This window comes from Fundulus heteroclitus, chromosome 5 (genome assembly GCF_011125445.2).
Source record: "Fundulus heteroclitus isolate FHET01 chromosome 5, MU-UCD_Fhet_4.1, whole genome shotgun sequence".
Taxonomy (NCBI): domain Eukaryota; kingdom Metazoa; phylum Chordata; class Actinopteri; order Cyprinodontiformes; family Fundulidae; genus Fundulus; species Fundulus heteroclitus.
Window position 1 is genome coordinate 30,208,412 of NC_046365.1, and position 19,150 is coordinate 30,227,561.

General features: G+C 39.2%; 1 protein-coding gene across 1 annotated transcript in view; it reads right to left on the minus strand.

Annotated features, from left to right (window-relative positions):
* Positions 1 to 276: 276 nt before the first annotated feature.
* The window catches only part of LOC105939452 (vasorin), a 41,236-nt gene continuing 22,362 nt past the window's right edge, over positions 277 to 19,150 (minus strand). Inside the window, exon 2 of the mRNA XM_036137383.1 lies at positions 277 to 5,762. Within this exon, the coding sequence (XP_035993276.1) occupies positions 3,649 to 5,742 (2,094 nt within the window). The 5' untranslated portion in view covers positions 5,743 to 5,762 and the 3' untranslated portion in view covers positions 277 to 3,648. The remainder of the gene's footprint in view (positions 5,763 to 19,150) is intronic.

A 19,150-nucleotide genomic window follows, 5' to 3' on the forward strand; every position in this document is an offset into this window, starting at 1 on the left:
CGGATTGGCCTCCTCTTACCTCTCACACCTTTTGCATTTGTATGTCACTTCTCGAGCTCTCAGATCTCAAGGAACCAGAGAAAATCCAGCAGTGTACTGTACATTGTATTGTTGTTCAAAATAATTTCTGATTAATTGTGGAAGTGTATGTCAGACTTCTGTTTGTTACCTCTACCTAGAACCCAAACAGCAATCTCAAATAAACTCTCAAATAATCTACCAAAAAATCATTGAACCTGTAGGCAAAAGTGCATCAATGACAAAACAACACAGATAATAACAATAATAAGGCATTTTAATACTGTTTTTTTTCTGCATTGGCAAAAGGTATACAGAAATGCTACAGCTGAAACTAACAAACAGATGAACATCAACAAGTTTGCCTAAAAAAAAAACGTGAAGTTAGTGTTAAAAGCATTTAAAATACCACAAACATAATCTGTTATTTTCACTGGCCAAAGAAATATGGAGAATCTCCCAGCTTTGTGTTGGAGAGAAACCCAACTGTATGGTTATTCATGACTACATAAAAGAAAACGGTAAGACAAAGCTGATGCTGGACAGTCTTAATGTGTAAAACAGACAGAAAAATACACAAATCGAAAGAATAAAAAATTATTATTGTTTTTGAATTTTGACAAACTTGACTCCAATGTAGTTAATGTTTCTTTGCATACTTTATAGTGTGATAAAATACAGTGGGATGTGGGGCACAAATAAAAGACCTTTCAGATCTTCAAATTCACATCAGCATGTATTCAAAACCAAAACATGTTAGTCAGAGTCTTAAGCATTGTCACAATGGCACCTTCTCAAACCACATAATTTTGCTAAGTAATTTTTCCCCCAGGGAAAATAGATTGAGAAGAATGAAAGAAACACTAGAAGTTTGTCACAGTCTCACAGCATGTCACAGTAGCCTATTCTTGCTTTATTTGGGCTCCGTTATGAAAAACACAAACATATGTGTAACAGAAGAAGCTGTTTTACCCTGTTTATTTATTTCTTTTTTGCTGTTTTTTTTCTATTTTATCCTGTAAGCGATGTATTTGTAGTCATCTACCTTTCTCAGATCCTTCTAATTATCAAACAGTTTGTGTATAAGTAGCCCCAATCTTTACAACTCTACGCACGACAGTTAGAAATCACCAACAAATCATTCATCAGTGGATTAAAAACCTAAGACAATATGGCCGACACAAACGTTTCCCAGTGCTTAGGAGTCTGACCCCTATATTAACTTTGTGACTTTCTTGTATGCAAACAGAATTAGACTTTCTATACCGGAAGCAAATACTATTTCAGAATATTTGCACTAACTGTGACCTAGGAAACTTTAGGTGATGTAAACAAAAATGCAAAAAAAAGTAAGAATAACATTGATGATGAATCTATTTTAAAGGGCAAATATCATCAGATGTTTGCGCAATAAATGTGTAAATATAGAAAATATGAACATTAAGCGCTGCGTGTCCAGGTTGTTCCCCGCCTCTCGCCCATTGACAGCTGGAGATAGGCACCAGCACCCCTCACGACCCCAACAGGGATAAGCGTGTAGGAAAATGGATGGATGGATGAACATTAAGCGTGATTGGCTTCCCCACCGGATAATTACTTTTAAAAGTAATTTTAAAAGCACCTTTTGACACAAAAAAGCAGGTGTCTCTCTTAAAAAACAGGAGGCGAGCACCATGTACATAGGGGCCGATGACATGACGTCTGGATCCGCATAGGACAGGGACAGCTATTTAACAATAACATTTTTTATGGGAATATGTCAAATGGATGTGTGGCTGCCTGATTGGCAACACATGAAAAAAATCAACAGTTTATTGCAGAAAGACATTGCCAGGATTTTCAAACAATCTGGACCAGAATCTTGGATTTAGAGGAAAGATGAGGACAAAACAGTTTGTGCCCCAGCTAGGACAGACAAAGGAGAAAACCTCAGCTGTTTTCTATGAGCATAATTAGGTTGGAAAATGTGTCATTTTATAGCACTTCTTATGATATGTGTACTCTGTTGGTACAAATGTCTGCTGTGTTCAATCAACAACTAGTTTGTCCAATTGATTCTCTTGCGCGTTTTACCACGATAATTAGATTCCGCTGCAACTCAATTTATTTCCCCATAACTGAGCCAGATTAAGAAGAGAGTTTGATTACAGCTGGAGTCTGATCAGTATTTTATCTTTGTTTCCATCCATTACATTTGTAGTAATAGTTTAAAGTGACTTTTTATGGTCAAACGGTTTGGTAGATCTACAAGATACTGCTCCCAGAAAATTTATCTCCTGACTTCTTACCCTTCACTGAATAAATCTTAACCTTATGAATCTAAACTTGTTAAACTATAATTTGAGCTGTAGACTTGCTAACATGACTTTTGCCTTGGGTGGCCGTTTCATTATGCACTGTAGCCCAAGTTTTGCCATGTCAAACTTAACATGATCACATATCTGTAATTTTTAACTTCAATATTGGCGGCTTTGTGCTATTTTTTCATTCCTTTTTCAAATTGATTATGGACATAGAAGTTAGTGTAGTTGTCTTGAACTACAAGCCTAAACAAAAATGAAGATGAAAAGTTGATTAGACATGATGATATATGCCCTTTAAGCAGGAACAATTATTGTTACCTTTCTCAACAATATCAATACCTAATGACTATTTACAACAAAGGCATGGTAAAAATGCAAAAATTCACAAAATAACCACAACAAAAAAACAACAACTTGCAAAACAGCCTCTCCATAATTGGCACACGATATAAAAAAAGGAGAAAGTAAATGTTTAAATTTTCACAGTAAGTTCAATTGCAGAGAAGCCAAAAGCTCCATGATATGGGAAACTGCGGCGGTTCTGTAGAGACTGCCGCATACCAAGTCTGTATTTGAAGAGGCTTGAGTTTTTCTGCCTTCAATTATGCAACGTCAGCACTTAAATACAGACTGTTGGACAGCTGTCATAGCCTGTAACATTTGCAAAGTTTCCAAACATAACTTTATTGTTGCTTCTCCATAATCACTGCTAGCCTTGTGGCAGTCTTCACGAGACAAACAAACGGAGTTTTCAGTGCAACTTTTTTTTAACCCCCTTGCAGGTATTTGAAAGTCCATTAGCATTAAAACTTGTGATTCAAAAGTCTTCATGTCTTTTGAGCATCTGGCACGTCTCCAGTTCTAGGCACTTTCTTTAGTTTTATACTCCCATATCCAGCAACGAGATTTAAGTGTTTCTCTGTCTTATAAACAAAGAAAAAAATCTGTACAGAGTTATAGTAGGCCACTGAAGCAGGCACTGTTCACAACGACGACCCTTCTAATTGATTGCACTTGATTTGTTGATCGGATTAAATGTTCCACTGCCAAACTCTGTTAGATGAATTTTAATCACATATTCTTCATTGTCCCATAGCGGTTAAGCACATTGTGAATGTGCTGTTATCTGAAATCCCTGTTGTTGAGTCTCTTAAATAGATGATCTGCTCTGTTATTCCATCATGTGCACAACAGAGAACAGTAAGTGCCCTTTCTCAAATAGTGGACATCTGCTATAGGTATGAAAAATGAAAAATAAAACTACTAAGAGAGTTATAGCAGGTTCAGGAAATCCCGTTTGGAAACTCCGCTTCAACCCTGCTCAGCGTTAGAAATAAGACGGCTTCAGTGGTGCTAGATTGTTGTTTGACGGGCAGTGTCCTTTCATCAAGGGAGCTTCATGGTCCAAGCTGCCGTTTTGTTGCAGCAGTGAGGGCGGTTGTGGCGTCTGGCAACGATCCGCCTCAGGCTGTTTGAGGAGAAGCGTACCTTTGACTCCATTCTCCAGACAAACCTTTCCATTCATGTCCATTGCCTCTGGGTCCGCTGAGCCCAGCTCTGACTCTGTTCCTGCATTTTCCTGCCTTCTCTTCTTCACACAGATGATCGTACCGGCCACCAAAGCCAACGCCAACACTACTGCCAGGACCACGTGGGCCGCGATGAGCGTCTTTGTCATAGGGTTCTCTGGATTCAGCAAAGGCTCCACAGTTATAGCTGGACTAGTGCGAGCTTCGGTGCAGGGACCCATTTCTTCACTTTCTCCAAGGGGACTGGCACAGACGGAGTAGGTACAATTTGGTTTCAGGCCACGCAACGTGTATTCAGGGTAGTATGTTGGTAAACTCAAGATCATGGGGCGACGGTCAGGACCTGAAAGGTTACGGTAGGTCAGCCTTATACCACGGATGTTGGGCCGTGTCTCAATGAAGCGGTGCAGGTCAAGGAGTATTGACGTGGACGTCACCTCCCGTGAGCTGATCGCGTCGAGTTTGTCATTCATCACAGAGGTTACCACCAAAGCCTCTGTTGCAGAAGGCTGTGGAACTTCAGGACTCTTTCTTACAATTTCACAGTATTGGCCAGCCGTTCCCGATAAACACAAACAGGTGAATTGGGTATTTGGGTCAAAAAAGCAGGTCCCTCCATTGAGGCAAATGTTCTGTGGGCATAAATGTGACTCATTTTCCACGACAGTAGCGCTGGTAGAAAATGGAGGTTCTGATCCAAAGGTGGGGTTGTCTGTTATGGAGGTAAAGGTTTCATCACTAGGTGGTGGAGGAGGAGGGATAGCATTAGTGTGGGTGGTCTTTGAAGGTGTTGTAGGGATTTGGGGAGCAGGGGTATTTTCTACGGGGGAGCCAGTAGATTTCGTCGTTGTTAGTGGACATGCAAAATCTTTGTGCTCCAACGCCGAAAGCTTCTTCCCAGCGTTGACGAGGGGAAAATGGCATCTGGTTTCCTCGGGTCTCTTCAGATTGACTCCCTTCTCTTTTAGCCAGACGGGGAACCAGGCTAACGGACAGAGGCAGTTAAACGGGTTCTCCGCTACGCTCAGTTGTGACAACTTTGGGAAGCTTTCGAAAAAACCTTCGGGAAATCCCTGGAGATTAATGCCACTTAAATCCAGTTCTTGAAGTGCAACCAGTTGCTGAAGGTCACTCGCGTTCAGCTTAAAAAGTGGGTTAGTAGCCAGGTTTAGTTTGGTAAGCCCCTTGAGAGATTCCTGCTTTAGGGCTTGAGGGACTTTAGTTAACTTATTCATTGATAAGTCAAGCTCATGAAGGTTTCTCAGGGAGGCTATGAGATCCTCGTCAACAGAGGAGAGCCCTAATGATGACAGTTTCAGTGCTTCTAGATGGGGAGTGTGGAGGTCTGAAGGTTCCAAGGTTGGGATTTTATTATGACTAAGGTCTAAAAGAAGTAGCCTGGGAAAAATAAGGGAAGGCAGGGAGGTGAGGTGGTTTCCTTGCAGCTTCAGCTCCAAAAGCATCTCCAAATCTTCAAAAGCTTCCCACTGAATGTAATTTATGAGGTTTCCATGGAGATACAGCCTCTCTAACTGGATCAACCCTGAGAAACTGTCCTTGGAGATGCGAGTTATACGGTTTGCAGAAAGGTCCAGGTTCTTCAGCCTCGACAGTGACTCGAATGCCCTGTCAGGAATTTCTGCTAACTTATTCTGGCTCATGTCTAGCGACAACAACTCGGTGATGTCTTTGAAGTCATCCTGGGCCAAGGTGACAATATCATTCTGGAAGATGTATAGATGCCGGGTGGAGATAGGGACAGTGGGCACAGTGCTAGACCGCCTGTTGGAGCAAAACACGGAGTGTGGGGAGTTGCAGGAGCAGAATTCTGGGCAGTCACTGGACAGCACCCCTCCAGCGGCGAGCAGGAAAAATGCAATAGAAAGGAGCATTATGACAGCAGGCCAGCACTCTGAAACATAAAAGGGAAAGAAAACATTTGTTGTTAGTGATTTGTTAGCTGAGCAGGTCATATTTACAAGACATTTTGAAATAAGTCTGAATGGTATACTGATTTTATGCTTATGTCAACATTTCTAACATGAGATACAGATAAAGCAATTCTTCTTCCCTCTGGGTGTAGTCCTGCACACAACAAGGTAAAATACAGACTTCTCCTCATTGTATGGGATGTATTAAATAATAGGTTGGATAAAATGATCAAATGTACTGTATATACATACAGATGTACAGATCTGCATGTACTAGCCTTTCTAACCTCAAAAGAAGCAAATGTATCTGGGGTATGAGCAGTATGATAGTTATATTTGTTAGACAATTTACTTGTAAACATGGCCAAACTCAAAATGCATATTAAAGTTACAATCAACCTGAATGCAGAAGGCACTATTTTCTTATACAGCCATTTAAAAATCTCTATATTTAATATATATTTTAATAAAGCTGTTCAAATTATCACAGCAGACGCACATAATATTAACATTGTCAGCATTTGGAAGGAGGTTTGCTCTGTTTAAACCTCAGGTATTTATTTTAGTGTGTTCCCAACGGTTGAAGTGAGATTGAACACCATGGTCGGATCAAAAGAACTGCCTAAGGTCTTCAGAAAGAAAAAAACTGTAGCTGTGTGTGATACTGGTAAGGGATTTATAGAGGTTTTCAAACAAATTTGAAATTAGTCCTCCCACTGTCTGGACAATAGTTTACAAGCAGAGGACACTCAAAACAACATACCCAGGTTTGGGCTTCAAAACTCTATAATCACAGGCCAGGTCACAAAACATGCAGCACACAGACATTGATGTAAAAGTACACACCTTTACAACCAGAAAGGGACTATACAAGTTTAATTTTTAAGGGATGTGCTCAATAACGTAACTAGCAAGGGGGTTCCTAAGGAAAATGGGAGATCAACTGTAAAAATAAAGCAAAGCTGATACAGAACTTGACCCTCTAACATTATATTGACTTAAAACATACCAATAACTTAAATTGACTAAACGCTAAATCTAAGAAAGGGAAATCCCTGCGCAGAGCTAAATATGCAAGGAACATGCACACAAAAAAAAGTCAAACATCTTACAGCCATCATGGGTAACAATAATAAAAAAAAAAAAACGATTAGACATGGATTGGTGAACACTGATTTTAAGATAGCCGAATATTTAATGGGGTATCCTAGTTTTCCACCTTCTACAGAAGCAATTGGAAATACATGATCAAACTTGTAACCATGCCAGGTCTATTTCACATCATGCTCTGCTTTTTTGCTTTAACTGGACAGACAGCACTGACAGACATTAGTATAGGCCACCCATGGTGACCCTGACAGGAAATGAAAGATACTCATTCACTTCCATGTGTTTATGGCACAGTCTTCAGCCAGTGAAATCGATGTTAAGGAAAGCAACAGACTGAGACGTTATTCAGTAAGTAATTTTTTTTTAAAACCAAACTCCAGCCTCAAATGACCAATGACTGAATGAATAGTCTCTGATGAGATCCCATCAAGTCTGCCTTTAAGAGTCAATATTTATGGGTTACAAATTCAATTCAGTTCGTTTGTATAGCATCAATTAGGTCAGGTGTAAAATCAATAACCGTTTTGTCCTTAGGCCTGATTTCACACAAACAACAATTCTGTTTAAGCAGGTTTTTTAAAATAAATAAATTATAGTGCAGGGACAGTGAAAGTGTGTCTTGTCTCTTCATGTGTGGTCAGCCTAAAGCTTATTCCTGTTGACTTTAAATTAAAATAATCTAATAAAAAAACAGAATAACAATTTTTAAATTTATTAGTATGTTCGTAAAATATATTTTTTTATCATACCTGATTCAACATTATGCAAAGCATATTATATTTGTAAGGTTTTTGTTTTGGTTTTTTTTGTCTCCAGGCTAAAACCCAGAGCAGCTGCTTCGTGGACTAGACTTCGGATACAACAGACCGGCTCTTACAATTTTGTCACGCAATGCTCTGTTTTCTGTATATTGATTTTAAACAATTTTATTTCTTAAGATTTTTTTTATTTATTTTAGCGACTGATTAACTTTATTTCCCAGTTGTTTAACTCAAAAGCAGATTTAATCGTTTTAATTCCATTTTATCGTTAATGATCTTATTTGTTTTTTGTGCTTTTTCATGCTCGCTAGTATTCCAGCTTCTCCTCATCATTGTTAACAGTTATTTTCCTCAATAGATCATATTATTATCTATTAAATACATTTTCTTTAAAAATGTATATCCTATGTTTAGCTCCTTCTTTTTCCCTTCTTTTCTGCCTTTAGTTTTTCTTCCTCTCCGGTGCTTATCTTATGTAAAGTACCAAGCGTTATCTTTGCTGTGTCAGAAAAATGCTCTATGATTAAAACGGGATGATAATTACACAAATTGGCTTAATTTAGACAAAAAAATAGCAAAGTAGATGTGCTTTCTTGACTATTACTTCATGCTGTTACTTTGACTTAACAAGTCAAACAGCTCATTGGTTTTAGACCAAAAGAGAGTTGTTTGCCAGGATGGAAATAAATTTAGATTACTAGACTTTCATTATGTGCAGTCACTTACTGATTATGGAACATTAGAACCACTTGCACGATCCCAGAGTACTACTGGCACAGTGATTCAGTACGTAATTACATGACAGGAAAGGGGGGAAAGATAATTGTGTGTTAGTATCACAACAGGAAGAGCAAGAGCATAAACTGGGAAAGCTTCTGCTCTTGCTCTAAATAATAATAAAAAAACATTTCTATTTCTCCTTTCACTTTTTGTAGTGTTAGTAAAAAAAAAAAAAAAAAAAAAAGCCATAACCCCTATTTTAAGCCTAACTTTCAAACATACTTCTCAGATACACAAAAAACAGATTTTGAATTTACAAACAAGCAAAATGAAATTCCCTTGAAGGGGCAATAAAGAGCTCTTATTTTATATTAAATATAACCATAATTCTTTGAATACAACCGTAAGTTGTCAGTTTCAGGACTCAAGCAAACATGTATATGGTTTTTAATGTGTCCGCAAGGCGTCAAAATGTCAACACAAACCTTCGGCTAACTGACTGATTTGAAAGCCGTAGCCTCGTTGGAGTTTTACATATGGAAGCCCACCGCTCTTCGTTTGGTTAGTTATTTCAACTTTGCGCTTGCATTTTTTTTAAAACCCTAAATAGACATGGGCAAGTGTGAAGCAAAACACAGTCACATTGCCTATTCAAAAAATGTAAATGTAAAGGAATATATAAAATGAATGTCGTGGAAAATTATGTCCCGTCAAAAATATTGCTTTAGGCCTGTTTCAACAAGGAGACCCAGAACATGATGTACCCAGGACTAGTACTACAAGGTGTAACTGTAACAAACTTCATTTGACTGCATCAGAGGCTAGAGGAGAGGAGGAAAAGTTTCATAGCATTTACACTGTGAAACTGAATTATAGTCACTTTTGAGTAATGTGAGATGTGTAACGTCAACAGATATTTAATAAATAAATTTTCAGAAAGGACTCCCAACAGAGCTTGAACCACACCTTGACATTCACACATCAGCAGCAGCAGCAGGAGAAGGTCCGGTTGTTATTCCAAAATATGCCTTAGGATGAAGGATTTATTCCCTCTTTTGCAACAGACAGCAGTAAAAACATGACAATGATTTGAAATCTTTACGATTAAAGCAAAAACGAACAGCTATCAGAAACAGAACCATCCAGTTCAAAACACTAAGATGCCTTCCTCCACAAAGCTAAATAATAATACATTTTTACATTTTATTTCAAGCGCCTTTCAAAACACTCAAGGTCACTGTACATGTAAAAACAATAAATGGTAAAAGCAGTCATCATAATTAAAAGTTCCCTGTACATGGTCAGGGTGTTTTCTATGTTGTAAATATCTACTCTGGTGATCTGTTTTTACCATGTGAGATTGCAGCCTCTGAAATCTTACATGGCTCCTGGAAAAGGGTTCTGCAACGCCTCAGAGTATGGAATAAGACAGGATTGTCTTATTCCATAATTTATCTATACGTACATTTTATAAGGTGGAGTTTACACTGAGAACAAAGGCACCCTAAAAATTAGTTGCACTGAATGCTAGGGGTGTTGTGAAATTTTGTAGCACAGGATGTTGTGATGTTAAAACGCTGCAACATTTCTTGTCAAAGCCAAGTCTCTCTCAACCACCTTCAAATCATTAGGGTGACATCATTTTGAGTAGAAAAAGGAAACAGGGACGGACTGACTAAAAAGATTTGTTAGCTCTTTGAGAACACTGTGATTGGGTAACTGTATGCAGCATGAGACTAAAATCTGAAAAAAGAGGAAAGTGCTGCTTGACAGATCTTCAAAAAGTCAGGACTACAGTTGATCAGGAATAGTTCAATATTTTATTCTACACTGAAAAGAGATTCTTCTTAAAGCACAGACTCCTGCCAAACTCAGCGTCTTGCTGATCTTCCACAAACTCGCTGGCTTTGCTCTAAATTATGGACAACCCTGACCATCCTCTTCATGGGACTGCCTTGTGAAAACACACTGAAGAGATCTTTCCTGCCAACAGACATCAATATCTACGATAACTCTTTGAAGAATTTTGATTAATATGAGTTAGAACAACATTTAATTTCCCTTTGGGGTCAATAAAGTATTTTTGAATTTGAATCATCTCAAACAGTAGGTATCCACGTTGCTTTCCCTGCCACACTTTTTCCTTCCACTCAGCTTTCCAGTAATCTCACAGTATGCATCACTCTGTGAACAGAGTCTTCATCAGGGCATTAGAGGTAACATTTTGTGTTAATGACTTTATGCTCTATTTGTTTCATCAATGTAATGTTCTATTCCCTAATTTAAGTTTCTGAAAAAAATAGTTGTTGTTCTTTTAAACTATAAGCCATAATGACTCACCTTGTGTGTAATTAATTAATATGTGATATACTTTTGACTTTTTTAATTTGAATAACAGAAAAAAACTTTTTAAACATTGAATCATTTACTGACGCCGGTATGAAGTTGCAAAACGTATCCTTTTTTTTTCTTTCTTTTTTTTCCGAGATTCCCAATTGTTTGTGGCTAATCTCAAAATTCAACAACAATAACCAGGCCAATGAACTTCTGCAGCCTACCTATCAACACAGAGACTCACCAAAGCATGAATCTCAAGATGCATTTTGGACACATCATCACTGACAGCACCTGGGGTCACGGAGGATTTGGGCTCTTTCAACTCATGCCCCTCACACACAATTTCCTGCGCATGTTTGCACCGGCGCGTGCATAAACTCAATCCACCACACAGCTGGATTCTGTTACCCACAATTCACCGCAGCTATCCCTCACCGTGAGACAGAACGAGAGACCCACATAAACCTTCGCCCTCCCCCAGTGATAAGACAGAGGCGGTGGGAGAACAGAGAATGAAGTCTCCATCTGTGGTTCCCCGCTACCTTTCTTTAAAGACGTGGTGGGGGGGAAAGGTGAACTGGGAGCACAAAAGAAAAGAATTAAAGGAGGATCAACCGTGTGTAACTTACCACACGAAAGCGCCACAGCTAATTTTGGGATGTCCCTGCAAGAATGGGGTTTCATGCCAGCTAGAGGCATCAGAAAGATTCTAAAAGTCACTACAAGAAACGTGTTTTACGGCATCTTTAAATCACTCCAGAAGAACTCAAAATCAGTCAATAAAGACTTTTGGGATTACCAGTATGGGAAGGTACGGAGGTGAAAGGTGAAGGACGCAGAGCCGGGGAGACAAAGTCGCAGAGCTGGGATCGTATATTGCACCAGTTTCCACTGGTTGAGTCATTTTCTTCGAGAAAGAAAGGGGATTTGAGTTATTGCCACCGCATTCCCAAAGTGAAATATCCTGTTACCTCGTGCCTGGAAAGCTTACCAGCCAAATCTGTTTAACAACTTCAATCTTCCTAAAACTCTTAGTGTGTTGCTGGTGTGTAAGGAGATAAAGTGTGTCCAGCATACGTGTGTTGTCGCACGAGAATGTTTACACACAGGCACGCAGAAGTGTGTGTGTACAGACGTCTCAATACTGAATAAACTCTGAGTTTAAAGTTAAATCCCCATTTTATAGTTCTCATATTTCATTGAAATACCCATTACAGACTAAAAAATAGCTATAAGTGTTAATTGATAATTTAAATGTAAAGATATTACCTCGAAATAGTATGTGTAGATAATTTGCAACCACCCTGCAAACACTTGTTAAAATGTCTTGAGTTGGGTTAAAATATGGAAGGGAAAATAAGTCATAGGCTGCTCCAGTGTTGATGTTTAATACTGTGGTTTCAAAATGTTTTAATAAGATTCCCAAAGAACATGCAGGAGTTTGTTCCATCTGTAGGAAGTATAAAGTAAAGCAGTGCTCCCCCACCCCCACCTGTTGCTATACCCTGCTAATCAGCTTGCTGAGAGAGAAACCCCCCCACAAAGGATCATTTAGCCATGAAGCCTGATTGTTGCAAGGGATTAGCCTGTGCATGACACAAACTACTCTATGGATTATGAGTTCACTGATTTGTCTGAACAGCTTTTACTTTTGAATAGATGACTAATCCCTTGTTTGTGGTTGATGACTTGTTAAACAACAGGTCGTGTGGCTTAAAAGTCCTCTTGGAAGTGCAGGTTTACAGGGAAATACTGTAAAGCAGATCAGACATTAAGAGGTGGGGTGGATGTATTAAAAAATACTTTGGTTTTAAACAAGTTGCTGGTGATAAAGTAAATCAGAGTTTAATTTGGTTGACAGTCAATGAGGTTTTAAAGTGTAACTCACTCCAAAAATCAACTTTTTTTTGCAGACAAATTATATAAACTGGGTGGATAAACTGAACCATGGGTGCTATTTTGATGTTACAGTGCATTTTTATTTTACATTATCATGTGACATTGATTAATTTTGCAACGTCCGCATGTCTTAGTGTTGCTCTCTTAAGGTTGAACAATGGTAATTACAGTTGAATTTTTGCTACTGGTTCAACCGGTACATGTTTTTGTCATCATAGCACCGTGTTCAGGTATAAAAGCATCTTAAACTCGCCCCTGTGGCGAGTCAAGCTTAGGAGTTGGAATTGCAAGCATTGATTGATAGTGTTTAGCATTTGTCACCATGTTAGCAGAAACTGCACCTATTCTCCCGTCCACCACAACGGCAGCACCAGCATCGTGCATCGCTGAGTCAGCGCCTTGAGCCAGCTACTAGAAAAGATAACGCTCAGACCCGCTGGAGTTCACAAAGTCTCCCTCCACCTTCGATGACGAGGGAGGTGAAAAATCCTCCACCTCAAGAGACCAATCTGTGGCGAAACCACCACTGGTCACTATTCATGTTTCAACATGTCACTGTCCCTCATCCCGCGCTCATCCCCACATTTAGTCCTGTCCCTCAGGGTCTCTTAGCACTGCCCACTATGGTGGGATGACTTAAAATTGGTCTGTGGGTGGGGATATGCTTTTACAGCGGGGTGAGTTACACTTTAAGTATTTTAACTTAGATGCCAGAAGACCGGGAGTTTTCTCGTACTGTGTGGAACATTAAAGTGCGACCCCTCCCCCACCTGTTTCTGTGAACTGCTGGTCACTCATTTGAAAGAAAACCCAACCACCTGACAGCGCGACTAATTAGCGAAACTACAATCAGCTTTTAAAACCTGTCTATCTCTATAAAGAGGCACACTTTATTTGTAAAATCCAGATTGATGTTCTTCAGACTCCAAGAAGAAGACTCCTCACAAACCTTTGACAGCAATCAACTTGACTGAAGTTACACAAGGTTGAAAAAAGACCCAGGTTCATCTTCTCATCACACACAGTGAGCAGAATGGTAAAGGACGTATAAAAACATCTCCCAAGCTCACTGTTAATGCAGTTAATGCAGTGACTCTTTTATCTATTATTTGGAAGTAATCCGCAGTATCAGTGTTTCATCACCTGATGGATCCTGATCTAATCTTAATTTGGTTCTTAGTTTATTTTTGTCGTGTGCGACCTCCATGATTTTTATTTTAGACCTCAGTCACGCTAACACACCAGCTTTTACGATGCAAAGTTGAGAAAATCAAACACACAGAGACTTGAAAATCACCTTAAATGGACAGTGCGTACCTAATTTGGCTTTTAATTAGCAAAAATCCAGTATTACTTTTATAAACACATATTCTGGCAAAGTCTAATAACTTCACATTAAAATTGAGAGCATTGTTATAACTTAGAATTTGTAGTTTATAAATACAAAGGTCTCAAAGCACCCATTGGGAGGCGCCATGTTGCATCGCTATTTTTTATTTCAGTAGTCGAAAGGGGATAAACTTGTCAGTCATACGTGTTTTCCCTATCTGTCTTCTAAATGAAGATGTGATGTCGGTGGAGGAGTAGTATAGAAGCAAAGACGACCGTAGATCATTCTATTTGCCGTTTTCTGTTGAAATGGACCATCCATACTCTTTGCCCAGCGAGAGGGGGAAAAAAAGTAACCAAGAAGAGAAAAAGAAGTAATAACCGGGAGAAAACAAGAGTCTATATCAGATATTATTGCCAGGTGGAGGTAATTCATGAGGGAGCGGGTATTAAAAACGGATGCGGAGGTCTTTATTTATAATCGCTTATATTAGAGCCCAAATAAGTGACTGCACGATCAGGAGCCAGCCCAAAAAAAAACTTAACTCGCAGAATTTTCAAGCAACTTTAGAAAAAGACCAGCAGTCTTGGCAGAAGTACCAAAAATAATTTCACACGATGACCGTAGAAATTAGCTATTAGCAGTAGCTTGGTACCAAATACATTAAGGACATGTTTACATTGACACATTTATGACTCTCCACGGCTTCTGTAGCAGTTATGACGCACTTAACGGTGAGATCGTTTGTAGTTCATGTAGCGCACCAGTAGATGGTTCGCCAGTCAGTGTGAAAATCTTACACACTGGGGGCTTAAAAGAGGCGGCTATTCCAGACCTTGTACTGATACTAAAGATAGATCCGCCCAACTAGTTGTTCAGTTGACGCTGGAACAATTACATTTGATGGCATCCACATCAAACCGGATTGTCAACTAATTCATCCCAACTAATTGTCATCCTTTGACCACGGTTTAGACCGGCGACTGTGACGCTATGTTTTTCTTCTTCTTTTGTCTAACGCAGGTATGCCAGCTTTGCTTTTGCTGCTGCTATGATGAAAATGCAGACCGGCATTTAGGCGTGCTACTGCTCCTCATCAGACCACAGCGTTTTACCTACAGGTGCTTGTGGGTGAAGGCAGCCAAACTTTACTGCCCCACTATTACGTAGAGTGAAAGAGGAAAGCTTGTATCCTTATAGTGTGATTTGTGAAGACTTGTTCTTTTACTCATCTTATGTGCTGAGAGGGAAAAGCCCTTAGGCAATTGTAGGGCCTGCCCGTAAAAATGCCTGCTTGACACTGACTTAAGCTTTGTCTTGAGAATCAGACCCTTCAAGAAGCAGCCTTTTTAGGTTTAATATATATATTTTAAGCCTACATCTTTATTTTTGTGACAAAACCGATCTGTCTGACACCAGGTGCATCTTCTGTGTTCTGGAAATGGGCTAGCTGTGAAGATTGCGAGTGTGTTTGTGCGTCTACTAATTTCACCGGTCTGTCAGCAGCTAGATATAAGCCTGTCACCTGCAGTCGGCTGCACACAGGTGTGCTGGCAGCAGACACAACCCTGTCAAACATGTCCACCTCTCTAAAAAGCTTTTCTTAATGCCTTTGTTAAATCCTTCCTGAGTGCTGGGAATTCCTCCAGTGTCTAAAAGTTGTCTTGAGTGTTACACGTTACACTATGTGTGCTACTTATAGAAGAATATTCTGTCATTAGATTCTAGAAGTTACTATGACACAGTTATAACAATGAAAAAAAAAGAAAACACATTAAATGTACAGGTTTTTCTATTTGATCATATGTTATGATAATAAACAAGTGAAAATGCTGGAGCACAATCTGTAAGGAAGGTTTTCCCATGCTAAAATCTCCACACATGACATGTGTTGACATTCACACACAATATACTTCCAGCATTTCAAAAATGTGGAAGAAACACATGTTAAAGGTTGTATCACCTGTTTCCCATTAATATGGGACTTCATCACGTGATGCAGCAAGTTACTACACAATACAATTTTTACTTGTTAAGATGTTGGTTCAGAAAACTATCTTCACATTTTAACCACGAGTAGGAAAACGTTCCACTTGTTGAAGGGTTTCTCACGTTTCCCATTTTATTATATGATCAAATTTTAACATGTGGAACACATATAGGAAAACATTTCATACATTGACAGTATTCCCCATGTTTCCTATGTTACTATAAGAAATAACGTCCACATGTGTTTCACATATCTCACATGTGATTTTAGCATTTGGCAGTTTGTTAAAGTCATATTACCCTTTTGTGTGTTTGGTAACAAAACCAAGACTAAGTTCCTCTTCAAGTATTTCTAAAACTGTAATAAGGGGCCATTTGACCCTGAAACGCTGCAGTCTGTAATTGACCCTATTTGGCCTCCTTAGGTCAGTCAGTTTCTAACCTGTCATCACTTCTCCTAATAAACTATTCCCATCTGGGAAAGGCATCTGCTCTGAAGACACTGACTGAAGCAAAAACTCTTCATGCATGTGTTTTTCTTAGCTTTTACTTCAAACCCACTGCAGATTACAGTTTGTCAACGTCAAATATATATACAGCTCACAACTGTGGATTTATCTTTTACGCCTCTTCATCTGTCTGTCTACTCTACCACCTTCAGGACTGATTACTGACTCATAATCATCTGCGGATTGCTCATTCAACAGGGGCCACTCCATGCTTGTTTAGACCTCCGTTTCCAAGTTGTGGCCCCTGGCGAGATCAGGAATAGATTGGACTGAGGGAGATTCATGGGGGTACAAGAAACACTCCCTCTGTATTTGTACAAGTCTTGACAGGTATTTTAAAGTTCTTCTTTAACACTTGTGCAATCAACGCAATCATGTACAGGAAATAAAAACAGGAAAGCACACCTTAGCTTGAATTTTACATAAAGAATGAGACTTCGGGCTACGGTGTTAAAATTTCACAATCCTCCTTGTCTTGTGGAAGTTTGTTGAGAAACACTGGAGCTGCAACCATCAGATACAGACTAAATCATTTGGGGGCAGCCTTTTCAGTTCACCACAGGGAAAATAAACAGTAATTGACTAGGTATGTACGTTTTGTAAGGACTGTGAGAAACTATTGCCCTTCACCAAAGTTGACTAACTACAATGTAATTTGCAAACAATTCCCAGCTTTCCATTTGTAGTTAGAAACAACACAAGAACCCCTATAGTACTAGTCAGACATCAACCAAAGCATAACTTTGATAAGTTTGACTTTTTCATACCAGTAGAAACACAAAAAAGTAATGATTTAAAGGGTTTTGGCACAACACAAAGACGGCACGTACTTCAACGTGATCTGGCTTTAAAAACGCTATTTTACAGTTTTTTTGTATGTGGCTGGACTTTATTCACTGAGCCAAGTTCTGGTTTTACCTTTCGACTGTCGATGCTTGCATTATCAGATACAGGGATTTCTGCAGAGTTAAGAATTCAGTACAATCGACAGTCCTCCGTTGACTTTGAAGCCATATTTATAATTGGATTTATGTGAACAAATACAGTGAGGTGCCATTTGTTGTGAGTTGGCGCTATTATATGAATTGCATTGAACTGAATTCAGTCATCTGTAGTTCAAAGTCTAAAACACTAGACTGATTAATATGAACTTTTTAGGTCTAAATTAAACAGAAACCTTCAGATGTGAAAAAAATAAAGATTTTTTTCCCCTGCCAATATTGTTGTAGTAAACCAAACATCATTTAACATCTTGTCTCTTCAGCTTTTTACAGAAAGATAGGTTTCCACTTACTGGAGCTTAGGCATTATAGGCATGATCGTTTTTTTTTTTTTTTTTTTTAATCAGGTGGGGACATCTGTCTCTATGAGACTTCATCTTAACAGGTTGAATATGTTTTTGACATGCAAAGTGTAAATTCACCACACTTGGAATGTACTACTACAATTACTATATCCATACTTGCACCTTACTGATGTTAATATTTTCTACACAGATATTATGATGACAATATAGTCCCAATATGTTGTGCACGCGCTATGGAGCAATTCTTTACAAGTCACTTTGATTATTGTTATTAGTTCACAGATTAGGTTCTGGGAAATGTGGGATTAGGAAAACAGTCCAGGTTTACTGAAATTCATTGTTCTTCTGATAAAACAAGTTCATGAACTAAGAATTTGTCTCTAATTTCACTGGTGACTCATCCTGAGCCACAGACGTTGAGGGGTTTGCCACAATCACGGGTTCGCCACTAAAACCAACCAAGTAATTTTCGCTGGAAATCTACACGCATGGCAGACCTTCACTGGAAAATCAGGAACAGTCAGAGCTGTTATTCAAAATCACACGTCTCCAGATTCAATTTGTTCAGTCCAAACGACACTTTACACCATTATGAACGCTGCGCCTGCCGCACTCTCCTAATCTCCTGCACGCCCGCGCACAAACACACACACAAGGAAACTGAAACAGCGCCAGAGATCGTCACTAACCGTCTCCTGCAGTTGGAACACCTCATTAGCCCAGTGTGTGGACGGATTTACCGCTGAGAGACCTCGTAGGAACTGACGGAAGGTCCAGACACACAAATACGCACACGATCATGATTGGATCACAACTGAAAAAAGGAGTTTAAACTATTCTCACTTTTTTTTTGTTAAGAAGGTAGAGAGCACAGCCATATTCCTGCAGAAGGATGTTGTTTTGTCGTGTGTCTGGGGTGGCTGTTTACTTTGTCACTTATCTTTTTGCTCCAACTCCTGACAGATCCCTTAAAGTAAACACACACACTTAGACACATGCTCATTCTTGTCTCTGCTGGAAGGCGAATCAATTAGCGCAAACTGAACTGCGTTATGTTTGTTTGGTTCTGTTAAAGCCAGTGACCTTGACTGGTTCATGACCCAGAAACAAAGGCTGCATTATTCACAGCAACAGAAGAAGAAGAAGAAAAAAAAAAAATCAGATTTTTAACTCTTTGCGGTGCCGCTCAGGGCTGCGCCGCGCTGTCTGCTCCGTTGACTTCACAAGACCAGGCCTGTTCCCTGACAATATTTTTTTTTACAGTTTTAAAGCGGCTGCTAAGATGTGAAATGTGTCTTTTGGAGGGCGAATCTGCCAGGAAACCTTTTGTGTCTCCAACGGAGTGGAAATATGGAACCCATTGAAGTCAGAGCACGGTTTAGCATCTGTTGAGAGATGTGTTACGGCC